Source organism: Cinclus cinclus, chromosome 4, assembly GCF_963662255.1.
Source record: "Cinclus cinclus chromosome 4, bCinCin1.1, whole genome shotgun sequence".
NCBI lineage: Eukaryota > Metazoa > Chordata > Aves > Passeriformes > Cinclidae > Cinclus > Cinclus cinclus.
Window position 1 is genome coordinate 69,361,083 of NC_085049.1, and position 27,993 is coordinate 69,389,075.

General features: G+C 43.9%; 1 protein-coding gene across 1 annotated transcript; it reads left to right on the forward strand.

Moving 5' to 3' along the window:
- FAM180A (family with sequence similarity 180 member A) lies at positions 1-27,993 on the forward strand. The gene is made up of 3 exons (XM_062491513.1): positions 1-76; positions 27,224-27,324; positions 27,652-27,993. Exons 1-3 carry the CDS (start codon positions 1-3, stop codon positions 27,991-27,993), a joined length of 519 nt encoding a protein of 172 aa, XP_062347497.1.

Sequence of the window (27,993 nt, forward strand, 5' to 3'; positions counted from 1 at the left end):
ATGCTTTGGAAGGCTTTGGTGCTGCTGCTGTTCTATTACAGTACTCATGCCACTGTGACCCACAGATGGAGCAGAGGTAAGATTTCAACCTGAAAAACTATTTAAGAGAAAAATTTGAGTTGTAGATTTGGTCTGAAATTATGTTGCACTATACATGTGTGTGTGTATATATATATATATATATATATATATGTATACACAACCATAATTTTTTTGCAACCTGAATTTTTTTTTCTCCGTTTAACAGGTCAGCTAAAAAATATATAGATAAATAAAAAATACACATGAATAAGTGCAAAAAGGTAAAATGATATATGTATTTCATTATAATAAAAATATATCAAATAGCCCAAGAACCAGAATTGCATTGTTGCACTTTTCTTCCTCTTCTTTGTAATGAATCTCATGCATTAGCAAAAAAATATAGATTTTGAAACCTTGAAGTGAAAGCCTGTGCAGGCACAGGTGGCATAATCTGCTCTAGCAGGAAGATACCTGGCAGTAGTAAAGCAAGGAATGCCTAGATTGTGCAAGGTACCTGGGAATGCTGCTACCTTGCCCTGGTAGAGGAGCACACATAACACAGAAAGGGACCTGGTGTGTTGGCAGGCTTCAGCTGCCAATGTGACAATACACTGTCGTGACATGTTTGTCATTTTTTTTTAAGTGTGACAGCAGCATATGGAATGTTTGGGGACTGTTGGATTGCATAGGAGATGCTTGCTTCAAAGCTAGTGATGATGTCCTTTCCCTTTTTTGGTTTTATTCTCTCCTCTGGTATTTGGCACTGGTTCAGTAGCTGCTGGAAGCAGGGAAAGGAAACACCTCCCAAAAGGTTTCTTTGGTTCTGAAATTGAGATTCACAGATATTTAAAGGAACAAGAGTCCTATAAAAAAAAAAGTAGAGTATTCAAATGCCTCCCTCCCTACTCCAGTCTCCCATGTCTTCCTCGTCATAGCTGGTACCATTCCAGTCTGCCATTTGGGTTTGGTTTTGACTTTGTAGGAGAGGGAATGGTTGGGGGAATTGATGAAGAGCTACACAATGTGGCTCAGGCTGTACAAATGCTTATTTTTTTTCCTTACAATGGTTAATTACTCCTTTCAAAAATCCATGTAAGTGGGAGATCTCTGGCAGGGTATTGCCCTGGGACTCACATGGCAGGTTCTGTCCACAACTTTTTCATCAGACTCTTGGCTGATATTGCATGAGTTATTGTACCTGCATGTACCTTACTTTTCTATTCTGGTATAAGACAGGAAATAGCATCAATATTTGTCATAAGATCCTGTAATTCTGTAGGTGAGAATTTGTTGTTCCAGCAGTGACACAAAAATGTGAGAAAATCAGAACTAGATCTGTATGTATTAATTTAAAAAAAACCACAGCCCCACCCTTTAGAAGAATGATGTCACCTTGCCTAAGAAATGGAAAAAAGTTAAAAAAATAAAAGGGAATTCAATTTCATATCATAATCACTGTGCAATTTAAGGATGTCCTTCACTTTTGCTAAGACACTTTTTTAATTAAACAACATAACAACCCTAAAAGGAATTCATGCAACTATTAAAGTTCAATTTTAATCACCATGAATATTTAAAGAAAAAGAACAGAACTCTATTGTGCCTTTTTGGGAAAGCAGATATTTTTTTCAAACTGGAAGCTCTAGTGCCTATTTTTGGAGATTTCAGAGGGGAGGGAAGATTCACTCCCTGTTGTGATAAGGAGTTCATTTGACACAAATAGTGTGTGCAGGCATTTTCTGAGGAGGAAACCAGATTTCTTTTCCACATCTGCTGGGACTATTCTGCTCTAAAGATATTTTAGAGGCATGACTCCTTCATTAATAACTACTTCAGTGAACCTCCACTCCCTTGAACTGTGTGTCAACCCAACAAAATCTGCAGTATCTTGAGAGGACCCAAGAACTGCCTTAATTTTTGAATTGCTTAGAAACATGAGATAGAATTTGAGTACTGAGAAATGACACATTCTTCTGCACACTCAGAGCTCTTCCCTCCCTCCACAAATGACAACTGAGTCTTGTTTAGGTTAAACCTCAGTCATTTAAGTCTTATCCAAGTCCTGATTTGAGTTTTGCCATGAAAAGGCAAAGACAGATCAGCATCTGGTCTGACGGAAATGAAAGACAGATCTGTGTATCATATCCGTGTTGACTTGTCATCCAGGTTGTTTACAAAACAGTAGGGCAAAGGTCTTGCTTTAATTGCCAGCAGCTGCTGTTTGCAGCAGAAATGAGCATTGTTGTGTTGTATACAGTGATGTCCTGCTCTGACCCTTTTTCCACTGGGGAGCACTGGGGCAGCCTGGGATCCCCAACCCTTGTAACCAGTCATTCGAGCTTTGGCTCAAGGAAAACCCAGACATAAGAAAAGATGAACACACTCATGCTGACTGGTGACTGGGAACTCCCAACTGCTGCCTCGCTTTTCATTTTGCTTGGAAGCATCAATGAGTGGGGGGAAAAAAAACAAAAACCAAAAAACAAACAAACAAAAACAACAACAACAAAAACCATTTCTGGCAGGAAAACAGAGGGCATTATTACTTTTATTCATTCCTTTTTCTTTTAAAACTGCCTCAGCCCTATGCATTAAATATCTCACACATACTCCTCAGCCTGGCTTGATTGAGCTGTGGACACGGGTCCAGAAGTCACAGGCAAAAGTCAGTCCCTAGGATGGATATGTTTAACAAAGAAACATCCTGAGTGATGATGAAATAGTTGTCTTGTCAACATCAAGTGTCCTTGAGCCTTTTGTAGGCTTAGCTGTATGGAAGTATCCTCTCAGATTTTTGTGAAGCTTCTGTCTAAGGAAAAAAGATAATGAAAAGAGGTAATTAAACTTTAATTACGTTATTGACTGAGTCTCTACTGACTCAGTATTACTCCCTATGCAATGGCATAGGTGAGGTCATGCAAATTCTTCAAGTTGCAAATAAGAATTCCAGGTCTTAAGAGATATTTCTTCTGAAGAAACCAAGGAACAAATCCTGGGTTCTGGCAACAAAAATAAGCAAAAAAACCCCCCTTCCTTGCAGCTATGGCAACCAGTGTCACTGCTTGCCAGTTGCTTCCATCAAACTTTGAGAAGTACCAATTCACTGGAGAGCAGAAGAAAGCCTTATGAGCATTACAAGACTTGTCTGTTCCCTGAGGAGAAACCTTAAGGCAATCCTTATGAGCACATCTCAGCTGACTGGACTTTATTTGCTGTAAAGGCTGCCTGATTCTAATAAATGGGACATACAAACAGTAGCATTCTTGCTGTGGGTTTACTCAGGGAGGGAAGATGCAGTTTTCTTATGGTTGTGGCTTTTGGACAGGGCAGAAACTGTTGCAAGGGTAAGTTTACCCCTCAGTGGAGGCTGGACAAGGAGATGTTGAAAGTCACAAAACAAGAAGGTAGAATGCTTTTCACCCATCAGTGTCAACAGGATATATCAGCACCACAGAGGTTTCATGCTTCTGGGGAGTTTGTGCTCTTCCTTACAGACCTCAAAAGCAGCATTACATTTCCATCCTGATCTATCTGGTCCATGTGCATTATCTTCTACCCAGTCTCTAGTGGCTGGTGGAAGTCAAATGGTGGTTTCAGAGCACCAGGGAGCCAGTCTGCTATCTGTAAAGGTTTTCTGCAGAAGGAGTTGCTTGAAAGAACAGAAGGTCCATCCTCCTTGATTTGCCCACAACATTGCAAACTCTTAGTATTTGCTCTAGTTTGGGGGGTTTGATGGAGCAGCTGCTGCCTGAGTAACTTTTGCCTGCTACTTCTGCTTGTGGAGTTAGCTGGAGCAGGCTGGCAGCTCTCCAGTTCCAGGAGAGGGAAAACTATGCAGGAGAGAGAGACTGGCTGTCGCTAGAAAGCCAGCCAGTACTTTTGTAAGGAAGCACTGTTTCATATATTCTAATCTACTGTTTAATATACTCTAATCTCTACAGTCATTTGGTTGCTGGTGATCTCTGCTGTGTGTGCAAAGATCAAGTGCCTCAGAAATTAGAGCATGCCCTTAATCCCCACTCCTTTTCATCTTATTTCCCTCTCTTCCCAGCTGCATCTCATATTGCATCCCTACAGCCAGGTATTCCCTGCTTGAGCAACCTCTGGGATTCCATGACTGACAGTAACTCTTGTGTGACATTTTTGGCTTGGGCAGCGTGGGCAAAGGGAAGTGGTCTGAACACAGCTTGTAATTGCAACACAAAATGGTCAAACACATACACATTTATGTACCCAGTGGTCCTTCAGTAAACCAGGTTGTGGTCTGTGTTATTTGATACATGACGAGGTTTCCTAAGACCTGGTCCAAGCATAAAAAGAAGTTACATTAGCTGGACCAGCTACCAGAATTTTTTAAATTGTAATGTCCATCCAACTTCCTTTAATTTCTATAAAGACATTGTTACCCAGTTCTTAAAACACACAGTGCAAATGAAAGATATGAAAGGCTATGGAACAGCACCAGGTCTGTCTAAGCCTGGCTGTGTAAAGAACATTACTTCTTATGAGGAAAATGCAATATTTCCCTTTCCTCTGGTTCTCATGTGATCACTTGGAAAACTGCCTCAATTTCCCCAACTTCCCTGCTTGTTGGGCCCGTTCCAACAACTTGGCTGGAGCTGCAAAAGGCATGACTGATCTGCTGCAGAAGTTTTCCCCACCTACCCAGAGTCTGTTCCATGAGTCTGCCCAGTTCCTGGGAATGCAAGTCTGTGGGCTGATGCAAATTATTTCTGCACCAAACATTGCAACCTTGTCTGTAAGGAGATGAAGGCATCTCCTAAAGAAGGTCTTAAGAAAGGGATTAGCTGTTAGTAAAGCTGCCTGGTGCTGCAAAGCCAGCTGGAATATCACAGTCTCTGAATGGATTTTAACCATTATAGGTAAATCTACAGAAAGGTATGGCTGTGACTGTAATCAAAATCCATTCTAGTGTGTTCTGATTCCCCAAATGCTCCTTTAGTGCCAGAATTAATTGATTTAACCTGCATGGAGGATGATCCCTGAATCAGAATTCACAGTGGGTACCTGAAGCTGAAAGACATGCAGAAGATATTTAAAAAAACCCAAAAATCTAAGTTTCAAATCTCTTCTAGGGTGAAGATGCTAAACTCTGATGAGATTAGAGGGAAGATAGATTATGGAAGTTTTCACATTTTAGTTTAGATCACAGATGGATTTTGTACTCTATAAAAGCAGTCATGAGGTTAGGAAGGAAGGACCTAAGTGATTCTGAGAGTATTCACCACAGGAAGCAGCCAAAAAATGGCTAAAGCTTGCTGCTCATACAGTAAAAGTTAAGAGAGAGGAACTAGACAATTCTGAGGAAACCCGAGTAAACAACAAGAGGAAGACACATCACATAAGGCTGTTTTCTCTTTGATATGTCCTAGACCAAATGAGATCTATTTGCTGAAAGTGGCACCTGTAGAATCTTCCTGGTGATCCCAGTTCCTTCCCAGTTCTGAGGACTGGCAAGTCAGTTAGACATTTGCTGCCACTTTGGTCACCTTTTTCAGAATTCCTGCATGCTGTAGTGTCACATCTGTTTGCCCCAGTTCCAGGAATGGAGCTGTCTGGGATCTGGATTAGTTTGCACAAAGGTCCTGCTGTCCCAGCCAAAGCTCATCTGGGAAGCACCTCCTGTCCTTTAAGCCACTTTCACCTGGAAATAGCTCCCTTCACCTGACCTCTAAAAACCATCTCACAGCTCTTAGTGCCTGTTCATCAGCCAGTGTTCTCTTCCATAGGTGAGGCAGTTTTGTGATGAATGAAATAACTCATGCAAAGACTAAAACACTGTGAGTCCCTTCCTGATTACCTTACACTCAACTGCTGGGCTCAGACACCTCAGTAGTACCTGGCATTATGCAAACACACAGAATAAAAGATAGTCTGTCTTTCTCCAGAGAATTTTCAGTGTAATTCAGGAGAGGAAATATTAGCATCCTTTTTGTTGTGTAGCGCAGAGTCATTAAATCTCTTTCCCCAGATCTCTTCAGGATGGCTGTATGTGTTTAGTCCTGTGTATTGTTAGTAGCTGTGATTTTTCTTTTTTCTTTTAAATTATGTTTCTGAAGCATGAAGTGCTTTCTCTTGTTTTCCCAGGGTAGATCATGCCAAATTCATCAGGAGTGTAATGACTTCTCATGCAGAAAGGAATCTGTCTGAAGCACTGAATTGTACAATCTCATTGAAAGGAAAGTCAGCAGGCCTTAATGAACTGCAGAGGTTCTGATTATTTGGGTGGTGACAGGCAAGATGTAAACTGTTGAGGTAAAGAACCGAATGGGGCAGCAATTAACTTTGCATTTATTGCCTGCGCCTAGGCTCAGAGCAGGGCAGGACCCATAGGGCAAGCCCGGGGTGCTGGAGGAGAAGCTGGTGACTGCCTGAATCTCTCTTCAGCCCAGTGGTTCTGCTGAGAGGAGCTGAATCCATCCGAGTTGCAGAGAAAACAGCTGGGTACATGGACCTGGCTGCAGCAAAACAGGGAGATGAGTGAGTGAGTGTCTTGGTTTGAAGTGGACAAACCTGGCCTTTGCTTTCACTCTAAAAGCACTTCAATGTGCAAACCAGTGTGACAAAAGTCAGCACTTGTTTTTCTGCTCTCAGGAGTAAGGCTGCAATTCATTATTTGGAATTTTGTTTCCTTGCTTTCTTAAAATCTTCCAGCCCAAATCAGTTATTTGTTATTTAAAGGGTTTTTCAGCAAAATGGCACTGGCCTGGGTGAAGGTGATGCAGGTCAGCTGTACAGAGAGAACTGATGCTAGGAAGAAGAGGGGAAAATATATCAAAGCATCATTAAAAGGAAAAAAAAAATTAGGCAACTTGAGAATAAGCTGCAAATGACACTTGTTATTAAACACAAACAAAAAAAACCCCAAGGGAACTGTTATCTATGGGGTTTTCTCTCTAACTGGAAGGAAAGAAAGTCAAGGCAGGGATCCTGTATGTCTCTATTATGCCCATCTCTCATACCCAAATCCTGTTTAATTTGGGAGTTGCTACGGCAGCTTCATGACCTATCCCCTACAGCATACTTGCTCGTTCAGAGACATTAAACCAGCCCAAATCTGCACCACAAGCTGTGGTGACCAAGCCTCAGCCAGAATCTCCCACCACCCTCACTGAGATGCTCCAGGCTGCAGCAATAACCTGTCTGCTCTCTCTACCACAGTGCTTGTTACAGCACAGGCTCAGGTCAGCCTGGGGGCTGAGAATGGGAGGAGGAGAGAAGCAATGTTAAATAAGCTCCACTACTCCCAGTTTCCAAAGACATTCCTTTCCTCTGGTGAAAGCATATGTGAGGCCTCTCCTGGCCCAGTTTGCTGGTTAGGTTTGGCAGCCCCCCCAGTTCCCCTGAGAGCAGCCTGCATACCACTCATCCTCTGGAAATTCCTCCCTAGCCACAGGGAAACAGGTCACCAGCCAGGAGCCAGGCTCCAAACCACTGAGTCTCCCTCTGCTCAGGAGGAGCCAGGTGGGTAGCTGAAAAAAGATGCTGAGAAAGGGAAAATACGTTGTTCAGTGCTCAGAGGTTATTTGGGAGGAAATGGGACAGTGGGAGGACAGTGCTGTGCTTGGAGACCCAAATCACACGTGTGTGCTCACGTTGGAGACCCAAACTCACAAGGTCTTCTGTGACTCCTCACCCCCTGGCAGGGCGCAGTGGAAGGAGAACACTTCAGATAGGTTCTGCCTTATTGTAAAGAGAGTTGACTGCACTGGACTGGATGTGGATATCTGCTGCAAGCCAGAACATCCGGATTTAATCATCTTCATCCATTTGGCAGGTGGTGGCGTGCCACAAAAGGACTTGATGCTTCTAATCTCTTCTCTGTCTTGGGAAGAGTAGAGACTTTCCAGTCTGGCAGAAATAATTTGAGCCAAAAAGAGGGAGACAAAAGCAAAGGGTAGGTATGCAGACAAAGAACAGAGAAAGAGCTGGAGACAAAAATGAAAATAGCATGAAGGAGAAGAAAAATTAAGATAAAGGAAAGGTGCAGAGAGAGAGAAAATATATAAATATAGATGGGAAATTAATATTAAAGTGCACCACATCAAGATTAGAGTAGCACTGTCTTTCTTGTCAGCATGTTATGCATCCCCATTTGAACCCACACTTCTGCAGATGCCCATCTGTCACAGCTGGTCTTCATCTTACCCTTCTGCCTCTCAGGCTCTTGGAATGGTTGCTTTTCTTTAGAGCTGGCTCTGCCTTTTTCTCATGGAAGCAGGACTCAAGTTTACTTCTAGCGCCCAACAACCTCTCATCCTACCAGGAGTTTGAAAGCTTCTAGTCTGTGAGCTCTAGTCACCGTATAAGAATTAAAGTTACTGCTACTGAATCATCAGTGTGTCAGGATTTCTTCACTTTTTTAACCCCTCCCTTTGATCTTCTACATTAGGTAGGTATGCAAAAAGACTCCTGCCACTGCCAAAGAAACAGCCTGTTTTATTCCACAGAAGCTGCAGAAATCTTGCAGTTTTCGAGGACTAAGAAAGAGCACCACAACTGTACAAGTCCCTGTATCTCCCTATCAGTCCCTGGAAGAATGCATCAAGTTTTGAAAGTCCTCAGTTTCCTTCCTGGTTTTCATAATGCTCAAAGCTATTACATTTTGTTTATTTGTTTATTTTTGTTTATTCTTGGCTCTGAAGACACAAAAAGTGTTTATTGAATTTACTTATTAAGCACAGATTTTATGTCTCAGGGAACTATTCGTGTTTTAAGCCCCCTTTTTAAATTAAAGACATTGAAAATATGCTTCATTTTTTATTTACTGTCATTTTTCATTGCTTGGCACTGAACAAACTCCATTTCCAGTTAAACACTACTTGTGGACCTCCTAATAGAGTACAGCATGTGTTGAGTGAAACCATCCATTTTTCATAGTTGCAGCAGCTTCTGTTCTCCTGGATTACCATGCCAATTTGGCAGAAAGTTTTGGAAGGTAATAGTCTAATGATAAAAATGTATACATTACTTGTTCTGCTGCTTTCTACTGCCAGGTTTTTAATAAACAGAACTCAAAGGGGCTGTCTCACCCTGACTTGTACTTAGCAAACATAAAGCTCACTCAGGTCCTCACAAAGAAGTGAGGATAGAAAAGTATCTAAAGATTTTTGCACGCCGGGCTGTTCCATAGCAGGAACCAGATGCAATCAGCAAAAATTAGATGTCTCAGCCCCTGTTAGGCCCAAGTGGCAGGGGACACTGTGTGTCTGTCCTGTTGGACTCTCTAGCAGAGGGAGGATGATGATGTTGACACACAGGACATCTGGGAAAAGCCAGTGTGGAAAGAATGGGCAGCATAGCATCTGATCTCTCCCTTAAACCATCCTGCTGCCCTGAGGGAAGATTTGGCTGAGGCCTGGGCACTGCTGCATGTTAGGGATGGAGGGAATCCTGCAGGAAGGCAGAGAGCAGGATGGAGATGTTTAGCAGTGGGAGTGAGAGAGGTGGGGCAGGGACACAGACTGGGGAGTAGTGTTGCCATGGGGCTGCATCTTCCACCTTCACTGCAGGGAAGTGCTGCGGGCTTCAGGTGATGAAGTCTGGTTTTGAAGAATCTGCCTGGTAAATACCTACGTGTTAGGGATACTGTAACAAATTGTATTTCCCTAGAAAGATGCTCCTTTTCTAGCCAGAAGCTGTATTTTGGGATCAGACTGCCGGACACTTGCTGGAATTTCTGGATCCCCTTCAAACCCTGAATGACTAGCTGCATGTGCCATAGCCCATCAATCCATCGTGCACCCAGTTATGTCAGCCCCACTCCCTGTGCGTGCTGCTCACAGACAGTGTGGTCCAGCCAAAGTGAATGCCAGAGCTGAAAAACGTGCACTTAGACCCTCCAAAGGAAAATAGAGGGACTCTGCAGTAAAATATCACCAAGGCAAAGAGCTCAGTTTCTACTTGCATAAATTTGGCAGCGTCACCAACTTGTCCCGTGTTAAATACTCCCTTTCTATTTTCATGATCAAACATGGAAATGTGTGTCATTCCCAGCAGCTTTTCACACCCACCTGTGATGTTCCCCCAGGAGCTTTTCCCTCCTGGTTGAATTCATGCTACCCACCAAGATGCAAGCTGTCAGAGAGGCAGATCTGTCTTCCCTGATTCCTCTGCAGGTGAGTGCTGCTGGACCCGAGGCTGGAGCTCATCACCCCCTGGATGTCTGCCCGCTGAGGTGGAAAAGAGTGCCAGTCCTTTTCACTGCAATTCCAGCTGGGAGCAACTGCTGGAACACGCTGTGGTTTACTGAGCTGTTTTCAAGCCCAATGCATTTCCCTATGGGTGCTTTTGCTGACAAATTAATGCATGTATTATTTAGACAAAGTTATAAATCACCTTCTGAGCGTTCCTTTCATAACAAAGCAGCGTGCTCCTGGCAGCCTGTCTCTAACCCAACACAATGGTTAACAGCTACTAATCCAAGGAGCTCAGCCATGACAAGCCAGTTTTCATTCTCCTTCATCCATCCTTAATCCTTGTCACTTGGAGGTTGAAGCAGAATTTAAAGATTACTGGGGCTAGCGTTTAGAATTATAAATTACGTGACAAATAGTCCCTGCCTTATGTTGTGGCCATACTAAATGTTGATCTACCCCTACAAATGACTATTGTGTTCCAGTATCTCAGACAATGATTGTCCCAACTTGACAAAAGGAAATCATATGAAAATAATGTAAGATGGGTATCAATCACATATTCATAACCAGGTGGTGTCTATAAGCTTGCCTGGGAGATCACCATCACTAGCAAGCTGAGGAAGATCAGTCATACAGATATTTCACACGCTGAAGTCCAGCTTTGGCAAGGAGTGATTCTGTAGGCCAAAGCAACAGACAGCAGGCTGACCAGAAGATTTTTCTCTGGCATGATGTAACTCACACAGCAGCAAAAACTTTCTAAGTAAGCTCATTCATTATGCAAGCTTCAGAGTGTCTCTGAATTAGTAAGAGGAAAGCCCAAATACAGGAAAAAACAGAATGAGATTTACAGTGAGTATCACAGCATCTTATTTAAAGTGCTTCTCCACAGTAATAATGCCTTCACACACAGACGAGTTAAAACAAACACTGACTCCCAGCTGTTTTCAGTCAACAGCATGCTAGAGGGTTTCATTGGAAATCAGGCCTTCCTCCTTTTCTCTAAATTTATTTATCCTAAATTTAGAAGATGAGGTAATATTTTTTTTTCCTTAACATTTACTTACATTATCTTCCCATAAGCCAAAATCTATTTTACAAGTTCAGCTCAAAGGGGTCCAGAAGAGGGTGTACGTTAAGGAAGAAGAGCACTGAATCAAACACATGTGACAAATTGGCAGGGTCCTCTTGGGCTGGGAGCCACAGGGAGATGGCACCTGTAGGGGCAGGAACTGCAGCAGTGAAAGAGGTTGAGAAAGGTTTTGAATTTCCATCAACTTCAGGCACAGCTGTCAGCATTTTGTGCCTTTCAGGTCTCTCTCCTCAGGAAACAGGATGTTTGAGTTATTCTGTTGTCTGTAAGATTTCTGTAACCCTGGCTCTACGTTTCTTGTCTCCTCTGTGATCCCAAGCATGTCTTTCACAGAGCTGGGCTCTCTGTGACCTGGCTGCCAGCAGAGCAGCATCACAGGGCTGGTGGTGCCAGCTCAGGTCATCTGAGGATCTCACCCACAGTGTCCAGCAGCCTTCAACAATTTGCAACATTCCAAGTTTTGGCAAGGCTTTCTGTATTTAATGGGGAATCCAGTTGTATGTCAGTCTCAGTTTACTTCAGCAGATCTTGAAACCTGAAAGATTTAGAAATAGACAGGTTTTAGGAGAGTTTGGAATAACAATGAAGATTGGAAAAATGTCAGCTTTGTAAAATGGAAATCCCATATATGTGTTTGTGAAATGGAGGATGCAGCTATATACCCAACCCATCTTACCTTCATCCTTTATATTTCTGTGCTGTGTTTATGGCAATATCACAAAGATTGTCTTGGCCCAACATCGCATCTGCACACATTGAAATCCACTGATCAGATTCAGTGGAGGATTATAGTTGAGCTTCACTAATATTTTAATATTATTTCCACATAGATGCAAGCATTAACATAATAGGGTCCAAACGGGGCACATACAGGTGTGTACTTGACAGAATAGATGTCTTCCCTTGCTGATCCTCTCACGTCTCCAGGAGAAACATGACTGTCACCCAGGGATACAGCCCACCTTTCCATTCCTCATGGTCTGCTCATGTAGCAAAGTAGCTGTACCTGTCCAGTTCAGAGACAAACCCAAGTCCATCTTCAAGTCTTGAGTCTCTTTCTCAGACTTCTTACCTTAATTGTCACTATTAGAAATCATACAATGATTTGAAAAGGCATTGCCTCCAAAAGGAACACATTTCTTTACAAAAAGGACCCAGTATCCCCATTATTTTTGTTTACTGGGCAAGGCTGATTTATACCCTTTCTCATCCAGCACATATTCATGTCATTAAGAAAACCCCAGCAGGTGCACTGACATTTGGAGCTCAATGAGCAGCTGGAAAGGCAGCTGGGATTTCCCTGTTTTTGAAAAGCAAGTGAAATCCCAGAGCAAAGGAAGCAGAAAAATGGTATTTATGTATTCACTTCCTAAAATTTTATTTCAATTTGGATGGGGATCTGAAGGAAAAGGGAAGACGTTTCTGTTTTTTTCTAACTGGAGTGAGAAGAATTGGTCAGTCTAATATTTATTACTCCTCAGTTCTGTGATATTTGTACTTAGTGAGGGTGAGGATTACCTTGTTTTTACATGTGTGTGAGCAGCTCATACATGAATAAAATAATAATAGTTGGCAATCAGATCAGAGACTGGTCCCAGACCCACTGTCAGACATTGGAATTTATTTGCCAGTTGAAATAATTTACAGGTGGCTTAAGTGAATAATTCCAGGGTCCCTGGTATTTCTGAGTTGTCATGTGATCACGAAATAAGATTTCATACTACCCCCTGCTAGGTCTGTGGTTCAAACTGGACCTTTGGTGTCTGTCGGTATCTGCCAGTTTCTGTCAGTGCTGGTGTCAGTGTTTGTGCCAGTGTTGGTGTCTGTCCGTGTTGGTGTCAGTGTGAGTGTTGGTGTCTGCCCGTGTTTGTGTCAGTGTTGGTGTCAGTGTCGGTCTTGGTGTTGTTGTCAGTGTTGGTGTCGGTCAGTGTTGGTGTCAGTGTTGGAGTTTGTTGGTGTCTGTCAGTGTTTGTGTCAGTGTCAGTGTTGGTGTCTGTCAGTGTTGGTGTCGGTGCCAGTGTAGGTGTCTGTCAGTGTTGGTGTCTGTCATTGTTGGTGTTGGTGTCAGTGTTGGTGTCGGTGTCAGTGTAGGTGTCTGTCATTGTTGGTGTCGGTGTCAGTGTTGGTGTCGGTGTCAGTGTTGGTGTCTGTCAGTGTTGGTGTCGGTGTCAGTGTTGGTGTCGGTGTCAGTGTAGGTGTCTGTCAGTGTTGGTGTCGGTGTCAGTGTTGGTGTCTGTCATTGTTGGTGTAGGTGTCAGTGTTGGTGTCGGTGTCAGTGTTGGTGTCGGTGTCATTGTTGGTGTCTGTCATTGTTGGTGTCGGTGTCAGTGTTGGTGTCTGTCATTGTTGGTGTCTGTCATTGTTGGTGTCGGTGTCAGTGTTGGTGTTGGTGTCAGTGTTGGTGTCTGTCAGTGTTGGTGTCTGTCATTGTTGGTGTCGGTGTCAGCATTGGTGTCTGTCAGTGTTGGTGTCTGTCAGTGTTGGTGTCAGTGTCATTGTTGGTGTCGGTGTCAGTGTTGGTGTTGGTGTCAGTGTTGGTGTCTGTCAGTGTTGGTGTCTGTCAGTGTTGGTGTCGGTGTCAGTGTTGGTGTCTGTCAGTGTTGGTGTCTGTCATTGTTGGTGTTGGTGTCAGTGTTGGTGTCTGTCAGTGTTGGTGTCTGTCATTGTTGGTGTCGGTGTCAGTGTTGGTGTCTGTCAGTGTTGGTGTCTGTCATTGTTGGTGTCTGTCATTGTTGGTGTTGGTGTCAGTGTTGGTGTCGGTGTCAGTGTTGGTGTCTGTCATTGTTGGTGTTGGTGTCAGTGTTGGTGTCGGTGTCAGTGTTGGTGTCTGTCATTGTTGGTGTTGGTGTCAGTGTTGGTGTCGGTGTCATTGTTGGTGTCTGTCAGTGTTGGTGTCTGTCATTGTTGGTGTCTGTCAGTGTTGGTGTCGGTGTCAGTGTTGGTGTCGGTGTCAGTGTTGGTGTCTGTCAGTGTTGGTGTCGGTGTCATTGTTGGTGTCTGTCAGTGTTGGTGTCTGTCATTGTTGGTGTCTGTCATTGTTGGTGTCTGTCATTGTTGGTGTCTGTCATTGTTGGTGTCGGTGTCAGTGTTGGTGTCTGTCATTGTTGGTGTCTGTCAGTGTTGGTGTCAGTGTCAGTGTTGGTGTCTGTCATTGTTGGTGTCTGTCAGTGTTGGTGTCAGTGTCAGTGTTGGTGTCTGTCAGTGTTGGTGTCAGTGTCATTGTTGGTGTCGGTGTCAGTGTTGGTGTTGGTGTCAGTGTTGGTGTCTGTCAGTGTTGGTGTCTGTCATTGTTGGTGTCGGTGTCAGTGTTGGTGTCTGTCAGTGTTGGTGTCTGTCATTGTTGGTGTCTGTCATTGTTGGTGTTGGTGTCAGTGTTGGTGTCGGTGTCAGTGTTGGTGTCTGTCATTGTTGGTGTTGGTGTCAGTGTTGGTGTCGGTGTCAGTGTTGGTGTCTGTCATTGTTGGAGTTGGTGTCATTGTTGGTGTCGGTGTCAGTGTTGGTGTCTGTCATTGTTGGTGTCTGTCAGTGTTGGTGTCGGTGTCAGTGTTGGTGTCTGTCATTGTTGGTGTCTGTCAGTGTTGGTGTCAGTGTCAGTGTTGGTGTCTGTCATTGTTGGTGTCTGTCAGTGTTGGTGTCAGTGTCAGTGTTGGTGTCAGTGTCAGTGTTGGTGTCTGTCATTGTTGGTGTCTGTCAGTGTTGGTGTCAGTGTCAGTGTTGGTGTCTGTCATTGTTGGTGTCTGTCAGTGTTGGTGTCAGTGTCAGTGTTGGTGTCAGTGTCAGTGTTGGTGTCGGTGTCAGTGTTGGTGTCTGTCAGTGTTGGTGTCAGTGTCAGTGTTGGTGTCTGTCATTGTTGGTGTCTGTCAGTGTTGGTGTCAGTGTCAGTGTTGGTGTCTGTCATTGTTGGTGTCTGTCAGTGTTGGTGTCTGTCATTGTTGGTGTCTGTCAGTGTTGGTGTCAGTGTCAGTGTTGGTGTCTGTCATTGTTGGTGTCGGTGTCAGTGTTGGTGTCTGTCAGTGTTGGTGTCGGTGTCATTGTTGGTGTCTGTCAGTGTTGGTGTCTGTCAGTGTTGGTGTCAGTGTCAGTGTTGGTGTCTGTCATTGTTGGTGTCTGTCATTGTTGGTGTCTGTCAGTGTTGGTGTCAGTGTCAGTGTTGGTGTCAGTGTCAGTGTTGGTGTCGGTGTCAGTGTTGGTGTCTGTCAGTGTTGGTGTCAGTGTCAGTGTTGGTGTCTGTCATTGTTGGTGTCGGTGTCAGTGTTGGTGTCTGTCATTGTTGGTGTCTGTCAGTGTTGGTGTCGGTGTCATTGTTGGTGTCTGTCAGTGTTGGTGTCTGTCAGTGTTGGTGTCAGTGTCAGTGTTGGTGTCTGTCATTGTTGGTGTCTGTCATTGTTGGTGTCTGTCAGTGTTGGTGTCTGTCAGTGTTGGTGTCAGTGTCAGTGTTGGTGTCTGTCATTGTTGGTGTCGGTGTCAGTGTTGGTGTCTGTCATTGTTGGTGTCTGTCATTGTTGGTGTCGGTGTCAGTGTTGGTGTTGGTGTCAGTGTTGGTGTCTGTCAGTGTTGGTGTCTGTCATTGTTGGTGTCGGTGTCAGCATTGGTGTCTGTCAGTGTTGGTGTCTGTCAGTGTTGGTGTCAGTGTCATTGTTGGTGTCGGTGTCAGTGTTGGTGTTGGTGTCAGTGTTGGTGTCTGTCAGTGTTGGTGTCTGTCAGTGTTGGTGTCGGTGTCAGTGTTGGTGTCTGTCAGTGTTGGTGTCTGTCATTGTTGGTGTTGGTGTCAGTGTTGGTGTCTGTCAGTGTTGGTGTCTGTCATTGTTGGTGTCGGTGTCAGTGTTGGTGTCTGTCAGTGTTGGTGTCTGTCATTGTTGGTGTCTGTCATTGTTGGTGTTGGTGTCAGTGTTGGTGTCGGTGTCAGTGTTGGTGTCTGTCATTGTTGGTGTTGGTGTCAGTGTTGGTGTCGGTGTCAGTGTTGGTGTCTGTCATTGTTGGTGTTGGTGTCAGTGTTGGTGTCGGTGTCATTGTTGGTGTCTGTCAGTGTTGGTGTCTGTCATTGTTGGTGTCTGTCAGTGTTGGTGTCAGTGTCAGTGTTGGTGTCTGTCATTGTTGGTGTCGGTGTCAGTGTTGGTGTCTGTCAGTGTTGGTGTCTGTCATTGTTGGTGTCGGTGTCAGCATTGGTGTCTGTCAGTGTTGGTGTCTGTCAGTGTTGGTGTCAGTGTCATTGTTGGTGTCGGTGTCAGTGTTGGTGTTGGTGTCAGTGTTGGTGTCTGTCAGTGTTGGTGTCTGTCAGTGTTGGTGTCGGTGTCAGTGTTGGTGTCTGTCAGTGTTGGTGTCTGTCATTGTTGGTGTTGGTGTCAGTGTTGGTGTCTGTCAGTGTTGGTGTCTGTCATTGTTGGTGTCGGTGTCAGTGTTGGTGTCTGTCAGTGTTGGTGTCTGTCATTGTTGGTGTCTGTCATTGTTGGTGTTGGTGTCAGTGTTGGTGTCGGTGTCAGTGTTGGTGTCTGTCATTGTTGGTGTTGGTGTCAGTGTTGGTGTCGGTGTCAGTGTTGGTGTCTGTCATTGTTGGTGTTGGTGTCAGTGTTGGTGTCGGTGTCATTGTTGGTGTCTGTCAGTGTTGGTGTCGGTGTCATTGTTGGTGTCTGTCAGTGTTGGTGTCTGTCATTGTTGGTGTCTGTCATTGTTGGTGTCTGTCATTGTTGGTGTCGGTGTCAGTGTTGGTGTCTGTCATTGTTGGTGTCTGTCAGTGTTGGTGTCAGTGTCAGTGTTGGTGTCTGTCATTGTTGGTGTCTGTCAGTGTTGGTGTCAGTGTCAGTGTTGGTGTCTGTCAGTGTTGGTGTCAGTGTCATTGTTGGTGTCGGTGTCAGTGTTGGTGTTGGTGTCAGTGTTGGTGTCTGTCAGTGTTGGTGTCTGTCATTGTTGGTGTCGGTGTCAGTGTTGGTGTCTGTCAGTGTTGGTGTCTGTCATTGTTGGTGTCTGTCATTGTTGGTGTTGGTGTCAGTGTTGGTGTCGGTGTCAGTGTTGGTGTCTGTCATTGTTGGTGTTGGTGTCAGTGTTGGTGTCGGTGTCAGTGTTGGTGTCTGTCATTGTTGGTGTTGGTGTCATTGTTGGTGTCGGTGTCAGTGTTGGTGTCTGTCATTGTTGGTGTCTGTCAGTGTTGGTGTCGGTGTCAGTGTTGGTGTCTGTCATTGTTGGTGTCTGTCAGTGTTGGTGTCAGTGTCAGTGTTGGTGTCTGTCATTGTTGGTGTCTGTCAGTGTTGGTGTCAGTGTCAGTGTTGGTGTCAGTGTCAGTGTTGGTGTCTGTCATTGTTGGTGTCTGTCAGTGTTGGTGTCAGTGTCAGTGTTGGTGTCTGTCATTGTTGGTGTCTGTCAGTGTTGGTGTCAGTATCAGTGTTGGTGTCAGTGTCAGTGTTGGTGTCGGTGTCAGTGTTGGTGTCTGTCAGTGTTGGTGTCAGTGTCAGTGTTGGTGTCTGTCATTGTTGGTGTCTGTCAGTGTTGGTGTCAGTGTCAGTGTTGGTGTCTGTCATTGTTGGTGTCTGTCAGTGTTGGTGTCTGTCATTGTTGGTGTCTGTCAGTGTTGGTGTCAGTGTCAGTGTTGGTGTCTGTCATTGTTGGTGTCGGTGTCAGTGTTGGTGTCTGTCAGTGTTGGTGTCGGTGTCATTGTTGGTGTCTGTCAGTGTTGGTGTCTGTCAGTGTTGGTGTCAGTGTCAGTGTTGGTGTCTGTCATTGTTGGTGTCTGTCATTGTTGGTGTCTGTCAGTGTTGGTGTCAGTGTCAGTGTTGGTGTCAGTGTCAGTGTTGGTGTCGGTGTCAGTGTTGGTGTCTGTCAGTGTTGGTGTCAGTGTCAGTGTTGGTGTCTGTCATTGTTGGTGTCGGTGTCAGTGTTGGTGTCTGTCATTGTTGGTGTCTGTCAGTGTTGGTGTCGGTGTCATTGTTGGTGTCTGTCAGTGTTGGTGTCTGTCAGTGTTGGTGTCAGTGTCAGTGTTGGTGTCTGTCATTGTTGGTGTCTGTCATTGTTGGTGTCTGTCAGTGTTGGTGTCTGTCAGTGTTGGTGTCAGTGTCAGTGTTGGTGTCTGTCATTGTTGGTGTCGGTGTCAGTGTTGGTGTCTGTCATTGTTGGTGTCTGTCATTGTTGGTGTCGGTGTCAGTGTTGGTGTTGGTGTCAGTGTTGGTGTCTGTCAGTGTTGGTGTCTGTCATTGTTGGTGTCGGTGTCAGCATTGGTGTCTGTCAGTGTTGGTGTCTGTCAGTGTTGGTGTCAGTGTCATTGTTGGTGTCGGTGTCAGTGTTGGTGTTGGTGTCAGTGTTGGTGTCTGTCAGTGTTGGTGTCTGTCAGTGTTGGTGTCGGTGTCAGTGTTGGTGTCTGTCAGTGTTGGTGTCTGTCATTGTTGGTGTTGGTGTCAGTGTTGGTGTCTGTCAGTGTTGGTGTCTGTCATTGTTGGTGTCGGTGTCAGTGTTGGTGTCTGTCAGTGTTGGTGTCTGTCATTGTTGGTGTCTGTCATTGTTGGTGTTGGTGTCAGTGTTGGTGTCGGTGTCAGTGTTGGTGTCTGTCATTGTTGGTGTTGGTGTCAGTGTTGGTGTCGGTGTCAGTGTTGGTGTCTGTCATTGTTGGTGTTGGTGTCAGTGTTGGTGTCGGTGTCATTGTTGGTGTCTGTCAGTGTTGGTGTCTGTCATTGTTGGTGTCTGTCAGTGTTGGTGTCAGTGTCAGTGTTGGTGTCTGTCATTGTTGGTGTCGGTGTCAGTGTTGGTGTCTGTCAGTGTTGGTGTCTGTCAGTGTTGGTGTCAGTGTCAGTGTTGGTGTCTGTCATTGTTGGTGTCGGTGTCAGTGTTGGTGTCTGTCATTGTTGGTGTCTGTCAGTGTTGGTGTCAGTGTCAGTGTTGGTGTCTGTCATTGTTGGTGTCGGTGTCAGTGTTGGTGTCTGTCAGTGTTGGTGTCGGTGTCATTGTTGGTGTCTGTCAGTGTTGGTGTCTGTCAGTGTTGGTGTCAGTGTCAGTGTTGGTGTCTGTCATTGTTGGTGTCTGTCAGTGTTGGTGTCAGCACAAAGGGAAGGAGGAGTGCCAGGCAGGAGCTGCCCCTTGCAGCTACAGCTCCATTAGGTCAGGCTCAGCAAAACCCTCGCCAAGCATCACCTTTGCCTTCCAGGACACAAAGGAGACCCAGCCAGTAACTCCTGAGTGAATACATTTTCTCTGTGCCCAGTGAACCAGCTCTGAGGAAATACATACCTGGGAGGACATACAAGGCTTGAGCCCACCCCTTTGGGCTCTGTGAGGGTGTTAGACAAAGGGCAGAGAACTCATGAGAGGGGTTTGGTGTTGAAGGGCTTTCCTTCCAGAGCAGTTCTAGTACCATGCAGGAAGCTCTTGGAGGTGCTGTAGTTTTGTCTTTTCCTGTGAAACAGAGCTCTGATTTCCTTTCCTCTCTCTCCATTGCTCAACAGCAAAGGCAGATGCTTCATTCTGCTCCTTGGGAGCTTCCCCACTGCTCAGCACCAAAACACAAACACCCTGCTGTGTTCCTTCCTTCCTTCCTTCCTTCCTTCCTTCCTTCCTTCCTTCCTTCCTTCCTTCCTTCCTTCCTTCCTTCCTTCCTTCCTTCCTTCCTTCCTTCCTTCCTTCCTTCCTTCCTTCCTTCCTTCCTTCCTTCCTTCCTTCCCTCACTCCCTCACTCCCTTCCTTCACTCCCTTCCTTCACTCCCTTCCCTCACTCCCTTCTTTGCTGCCTCCTGGTACAAATAGAACTAGATTGGATCATGGTTGTATTCTAAGAAACCATTTCAAATGTGTTTAATTAAGACTGCTTGGTGTCTTTCCCTTGGATTAGGACCATTGTGAGCAACACAGATAGTGAAGGAGAGGTGGCTCTGCAATGAAGATAGGAATACAGAGTTCTGCTCCATTTCCTGACTCTGCCTGAAATTAACTGTGTTACCACAATTATTTATTACCTATGTGTTAAACCTGTGGAGCAGGGTTGATATTTCTTTCCTTTGTTGCTGCCCTTCACTTATACATTTTTGTCATAGTCTATTCCCAGTTTGTGGTAATATAGCAGCAAACTGAAGGACAAAATAACAATGTATTTCACTTCTTCGTTTCCTTCAATTTCTCTGTGTGCATTTTTTCCTCTTCAAACCTTCTGCAGCAACTTTACTCCAGCATATTAAAGGCCTCTCCTGGCTGACTGGAATGTTTTTTTAATGAGCATAAATAATTCCCAGTGGGAACCCCTCCTTATCACACCAAGGGAAGAATAAATAACACAGTATACATTGTGTCAGGCTGGGAACAGGCGAAAATGCTGCATAATGGAAATTCCATATGAGGGAGTAAATTCTCAGACCATTTTAGTTGGTTGGTGCTAGTGAAATCTTTGAAACCATTTCACTTAAGTCATAAATGTAAATATCCTCCACCTCTCACAAACACAGGCTCAGCCAAACCATTTTCTTCTCTAGCTATATCCATTTCTGCAAGCATAATGGTTTTTTGGGCTTTATAACACACCTTTATATTTCTCATTTGTGCCAAGTAGCTAGACAGGCTATTACCACTCTAGTTTTTTGTATGGGAACTGTGTTGCACATTAATCTATTCTCACACATCTCAGGCCATTTATGAAGTGCAGAAGTTTATGTAGGAATGGACTCTGTTTTATGCAACTGAGACACCCTTTCAGAATGTGTTTCTTTCTTAAGAAGGAGATAAATTAGTAAAAGCTAGCTTGTTTTGAAAAAAACTGAGAATGTGTTGCACTATGGAATTGAATACAATCTGCTATTAATTTAAAGTGTTTAAAACTGTTATTTTTCCTAAGAATAGTATTGCCTGTTGACAACTTTTGTAGGGAGATCTACTTCCTACATCCTTATTGACAAAACTTTTCAAGACAAAGCTTTTCTTTTCCTTTAACCATTTTTTAATAACTAAAAATTATGCTAATGTCCCTTCTCACTTTTAGTCAACAGTTAAGTATTAAGTTTAGCCTTACAAGCTAAGGTATCAAAGATATGAACTGAGAGTAAAAAGAGGCAAATTCTCTTGGTAGCTGCTTTTAAACATCTGCTAATTCATGTTGTTTCATAATTAAAATGTTTTCTCTATCTCTCTGCTGTGTTCTCCTAAGGGGCATTGGGATTTAATCCCCCAGTGATGGCTATTTAAATGTATTAAAGTCAGAATGTAAAAGTCTTTGCGTTGCACTTGTTGTCATGGAAGCTACTTATGTGAACAACTGCAAATTTAGACAAGATTCAGATTATAGGCTATAGCACTGCAACATTTTTTTTCTTTTCTTTCTAGGAGTTTTTGTGTGTTTCCTCTGTTTTATTCATCTTATTCTTCCTCCAGATCCCCACTCTTTCAATTTCTCCTGCACTGGGACAAAGTGTTCAATGATTTCTAATATAGCAGTTTTGATACAGAAGAGCAAAAAGTTAGGGAGTGTAGCCAAAGCTCACGTTCTGCCCTGCAACAGCTGCAGGCCCAGGACAGTGCAAGCACCTTGCAGATGGTGAAGATGCATCCTTCTGGGGGTGAGCCAAGCACAGGGCAAGCAGTAAAGTGCATAAAACACATTAATCCTTTAATAATCCCGCCCTTTTTGTGATTTGTATTTCCACTTTCACAGCTCAACACACCAGTCATAGGTCAACATACACATCAAATCCTTCTTGTTCCTCTGCTCCTCCCGTCTTTCATGAAAAGGGTCCTACTGAAGCAATAACTCTTTTCCATGCCTCTGATGACAATTAAAATAGTTCCTTCTGAGTCATAACCCCAGTGAAACTGTTCATGTACTTGTTTTGGAGCAATGGACTGCACAGGGCCCAAATCATACCTTTTCATGGGGGAAGAAAAGGGCATTGATGATGCACAAATAACTGAGAACTCCTGCAGCTATGATCTGTGCTTATTGAGCAAACACATCAGAGGAAGCAACCGGGAAATAATGAACAGATGCATGAACTGGAAAGCAAAACTAAACATCTGTACCCTCACCAATCAAACTGCAGGGAAAACCTGGGAGAGGATCACAAATATTTACCACACAGCTAATGAAGTGCAGAAGATTCTGGCAGAATGTCTTCAGAGAGATGAAAACATCTAAAAAATGAGGCTATTGTCAGCCTCAAATGTGATGTTGTTTAAACCATAAAATGCATCAGCTAAGTAGATAGAAGCATGTCAATGAGTAGGCAAACATGGCTTTCTTTTTGTTTAAGAGCCTGGGTAGTCTTGAAGGAGAGTGGAATTGAGTCAACAGAGCCATAGGAGACTGGATGGGCTCCTGCAGCAAGCAGAAAATGGAGATTTCTGTGCCAGTTTTGAAGGGCACTTCTAACCACCCTTAGCAGGAGGTGTGTGGGCTGCCTGCAATCTTCAGGCAGAGGCAGTGGTGCACTCCATGGCACAGGATGAGCCCGTGCAGGGTCAGGCAGGGAGGCTTGGAGGGGGTGGCTGTGCTCAGATATGCGGCTCTCCGATCCACCTCCAGCCCTGGACCCTGAGCAGGCAGCAAGGCAGAACTCCCAAGGCTCCTCTGCAGAAGAGATTTGGAAGAGGATGAGCATAGCAGTACGTAGGTATATAATAGAAAATGTCTTCAGTAATGATAATGAACAGCTTATTTTTCCTAACTTGTCTCTGCAAATCATAAGCTTTTTGTTACATGACTGACCAGCCCTTCGGACAGAAGGACCCATATCTACGTTGCAGATGTCTTAACACATTCGTAAGAGAAATAAAAACAATGAATTAATAGGAGACGCTCCACTGACTTCAGAGATCACTGGGTTGGGCTTTCTCTGTCAATACTAATGGGGGATCTCTGCTGCTTAGATGTTCATGGCTTCTGCCATTGAAATGAATTGGCTGCAACATCAACATAAAATCATGCACATCACTCTGCATGTCCAATTGATTGATAGCTTTATAGAGAAGTCCCTTGGGAAAGAAATTAGTAAAGAGTTCTAAACTCTTCTAATGTTCTTTGATGCCCCCAGACAACTCATGTCAGAGATGGAAGTAAATGCAGGAAGAAGTAAAAGTCAGCAAAACAAGTTTCAAGAGGAATTCACAATCATCAAATGCAGAAACTGACTGAAAAATCTTTCTATATCTTGGCTTTTTTGCTCCAACTGACGCGTGTTAAGTCAGTACAATGAAAATCAGAATGATTGCTCCAGTGCTCATACAGACTTGGAGGAACTTGTGAATTCAGGGAGAGGACTGTGGAGGGAGAAACAGTGGAAGGATTTGACTACTGAGCTGGAAGAAAGAGAAAGTGAAGGACTGAATAAAATGCATATTAGGAAAATCAGATAACCATGACAAATACAAACGAGCTCCGAAAGACTTTCTGTGTAGAGTCTCTAAGAACTGTAACAAACTTTAATATGTTTTGGGAACAAGATAATGAGACAAGGGAGTCAGTGCTGCAGAGGCTGGCATGCTTCTGATACGCATAAAAATCTCTTCTCACCACAGAGCAGCCCAAGCCCTTGCCCCATGGAATCTCCTAACCTAAGCCATCCTGGGAAGAGCTGGGTGGGCAAACTCTGCTTCTTTCTGTGACTCAGCAAGTGGGCTGGTACTGAATTGATAGTATGGCATTCATTTTTGTGTGAGTCCTTTGCTGAGGATTTTCTGGGTGAGTGGTGATGGGCTCAAGCTGGTGGGCTGGTGGTTCCCAGCTCAGCTCCTTGGTGGGGATCTCTGCATGGATTGAAAATTAAAAATAATCAGTGTGATGACAAGAAGCATGATAGCACTGAAGCAAGTTGCCATAGGCATTTTTTTTCCATGGCTCAGGGGATATTTGAGATGTAAACCACCTGCATATGTAGAAGTGCTCTGTTCTCTGAGGCTGTTTTCACCAAAAGGGCATCTAAAAGCTAAAAGAGATAAAAAGTGAATAGTCATCATTATGGACAGGATTTTTGCCAGCTGCTAAGTAATTAGAATTTTAATTGCCCGGTAATAAAAGTTCTAATTACTCAGCAATTAGTGCTTGAAATTTCAAGTACTTCACACATACTCAGTTGCATCCTTGAATTGTCAGGAGCAAAAAATGGAATAGCTCCAGTGTGCCCCAGCAAAGCTCTGAGAGATATCAGGGATGGAGCAGGTATGCCTGACACCCATCCTAACTTCTGTATCTACCTACAGTACATTTATTGCAATTCAACCAAATATTTCACCTATTCCCTAGCTAATTTAAGGCCAAAATACCCTTTGTTGTGTCAAGTATGAATTGCTTCATACCTAACATTATCATGATTCATTTTCTACATGCTGGATAAGAAAAGGTTCTTAGGCTCTGGTTTGTGTCTTCTTGCTTTACTAGAATTTAAGTATCATTAACAAGCCAAACTATAACAAAGTCAGCACTTGCCAATAGTCCAGGAAGCAGGGCTGCATTTAGGGTACAGAGCCTTGAATAAGCTGTATATTTATCACCTGCTTGGGTAACCCCAAAGAGACAAATTGTCTGAAGAACCATGTAGTCAGAGAGTTGAGACAACTTTTCCATAAAATAATTATAGTTGCTCCAGCTTTTGTTTGTTTGTTTTTTTTAAGTCCAGAAGAGAGAGTTTTAAATGATATCTAGATTATTTACAGGCAGCATGCAAAATCCATCACAAGAACTTCGTCAAAACCAGACAAAATTGATTTAGTCAAAATATTTCATGGGAAAAAAATCTGGTAGAGGATGGGTGGGTTGAAACTTTCCAGAAATTCAAAGTAAGCTGCATGTTCTATTACATGTTACTCATAGCTCTAAAAATAAGTCATAATTCTGACAGGGGAATCATAACGCCTTTCAAAATGTGTGGGATTTGTTTCCTTTTTTTCTTAGACCTGTTTCCAAATTTATCTATTGGTAAAGAGAACTAAAGTTGAAAAGTGAAGTTTATGGGAAACATACCAGCAGTCATATAAGCACAAGTTAAAAAAAAAAACTTCCTATTCCTGAATATTAGAAAAAAAATCCAACAAATTCAAATTGTGATTACCCAAACATCAAGATCTAAGAGCTGAATAATATACAAATATTAATACACAAATAAAACACTAAACAGAGTTTTCCCCTTCTGCACTGAAAGTAATTTAGACTTTTTAACAGCACATGGCTGGTTAGTAACCTGGTTAATAACTCCAAGCATTTAGGTCTCTCTGAAGCAGCATCAGATGTTTTCTATACCCCAGACTGTCCAGGTCATTGATTCCACAAATGCTCTACTTCACTGGGGTGCTGAGTTCAGGGACTGCACGTGTGTTTTCTGTCTCATTTCCCTGAGACAATGTCTGTAGTGCACTTCACAGTGGTGAAGAGATACCTAGTGGTAGCAGGCTCTGTTTTTTCCAGTTATTACACTGCAAAGTCACACTAAGCTGGGATTCACCTCACTGGATGTAGCTGTCTTGTCTAAGCTGGTAACAGGCCCAGTGAAGAGACACAGACATCTGGGTGAGTCACTCCTTCCAAGTGTAAATACCCAGGACAGATGAGCTGATTATTCTCTGGTGGATCTGTCTCTAACAAAGGACAGATCAACTTTCAGACAATTGAAAGCAGGAGAAATGTAGAGTCTCAGTACAAGAATCAACTGGGAAAAGTAGGTTTTGTTCAGTGTCAGTACTGATTTCCCCTTTCAGATCCAGGAAAAGGACATGTATTTGAGACTATGTTGCTGCTGCAGTTATCATTATTCCTTTCACCTCTGAGGCTGCAACTGAGAGTCAAAGGCTTGGCTAACAAAGCACCCTGTGCTAGGCACCCTGTGGATCCAGGACAAACAGCTAACCTCTGGTGCACTGACCAGAGCTGCACTCACTTTGCCACTACGGTCCCGTGCCCAGAGCGCGTCACACTCTGGGAACACGATCCCTAACATGTGGCTGGAGCTATGGCTCCATGGCCTTTTGGCTGGCAGATTGTGTTCCAAGGAGCCAAGGAGGAGAGGGACGTCTTGTGCATAGGATAAAAAGGATTTATTACTTTGGGGAATCCACGGGGCAAAAAAACAGAAACGGTGAAGGTACAACAATTTAAATATGGGGGAGATTCAAGGGGAAGGTACAAATTCTTAGCAAATTGGAGAAATGCTGGGGAAGGGTAAAGGGTAGGGTTCACAAAGGCACTGTCCAATGAGGGAGGTAGGGGGGAAAACTGGGTCACATGGACTAATGAGACCTCCAGTTTTAGGGAATCTCCAAAGGGGAATTCCAAGCAGGGGGCTGGCACAAAGCAAGATTGACAGGTAATTTGGGATAGATTGACAAGGTGGGTGGGAGGGTATAATTTTGGACTAAACCATTAACTTGGGCAGTAAGAGAACAACAAGAAACACACTGCAACAAACCTCCATCCCTGGTAGATCAGGGTCAAAGCAGCCCCTGCCACGCATTTCATTTACTGTGAAAGGCCATACTGTACAATAATACTTTGCAGGAGTGTTTTTTACTTGACTGTACTATTGAAAAGTGCTGCTTTGTGTCAGTGTTAGGCAGTGATGCCTTGAGTTTTAGTTTTTATATTTTTCAGATTCTCTGCTGCTTAGACTTCACATTAGGTATTAGTAAGCTCTCTTCACAGGGTAGCTAGACAAAATAATTCCTTCCTGGCTAGAGAATCAAGGACACCCATTACCCAAAAAGAAGAAACAATAGCTAAGGGAAGGGGGCAAGGGCTGAGACTTCACAGCCTGGAGCTGTGGCTGGATAATTGACCTCAATATACAGATGAACCAAAACTCACAAGTGTAAAAGCTCGGGACCGGGAATCCATCCTGGATTTGATTTGGGTGTAGCCCCAGCCAGTCTCTTGCACTGCTCAAAGTGTATCCTTTCAATAAATACCTATTTTATTCCTTTTGCTCTGTCTAGTCTCAGTTCCAGGTCGGCCTTTCCAGGTTTCAGCACTTTATAAAATTTCTCTTTTCCTATTGCTATTTTCCAGCTATGCTTTTCCCAGCTGCTCAGCGATTCAAGAGGTCCTCAGCTGCCTTCCTCAACCCAGTGTTACAAAACTCACTGGAAGATGTGGTCCTGCTTTATGAGGTTCAGTATATGGTACCTTAAGCCTTAACCAAGACTGGGCGTCCTGTCCATACTGGGATTATCCATTATCTGGCTTTGTGTCACTTTTATCCATCCCATAAGTAAACCTGTGGCTGTGTGATAGTTCACCAGGGGGATGGGAACACATAGAAACTTTTTGGTCTTTCCCCCCATCTCCAGACAGTGCAACTGTCTCCATTTGACAAACATTAAAGACCCAAGGACATATTGTTAGTTCTAACTCTAAACTGTTAACTCTAGACATGTACTCTGTCTGGAGTCTCTTGGAGAAAATAAATAGCTTTCTGTGTTCTGATTTTGTACCAGTTCCTTTTAGCTGAGCTTGACATTGACAAAAGTCAGAGGATCTCCATCAAAGATGAGGAGCTGGCTTCCCTGAGGAAGGCTGCTGAGTTCAACACCATCTGCAACGAGATTATCCCCAAGAGCATTACAGAGATCCGCAGGCTAAGCAGCAGGCTGTCTTCCTACCCAAGGGTCCTCAAGAAAGAAGACTTTGAAAGGACAGTGCTGACCATGGTCTACACGGCCTACAGAGCTGCTCAGTCCCAGGGCCACCAGAAAGACACTTGGGCTGAATCCTTTGTCAGTCTCTACAAAGCCCTGAAGAACGACCTGATGCTCCCATACAACAGACAGCCCTCATAG

Bases quoted from the DNA above. Each gene is read 5' to 3' on its own strand.
- FAM180A (XM_062491513.1), top strand. From the start codon at position 1: ATGCTTTGGAAGGCTTTGGTGCTGCTGCTGTTCTATTACAGTACTCAT. The intron at 77-27,223 runs GTAAGATTTCAA...GCTATTTTCCAG, and splicing joins GACCCACAGATGGAGCAGAG to CTATGCTTTTCCCAGCTGCT. The intron at 27,325-27,651 runs GTTCAGTATATG...ATTTTGTACCAG, and splicing joins ATGTGGTCCTGCTTTATGAG to TTCCTTTTAGCTGAGCTTGA.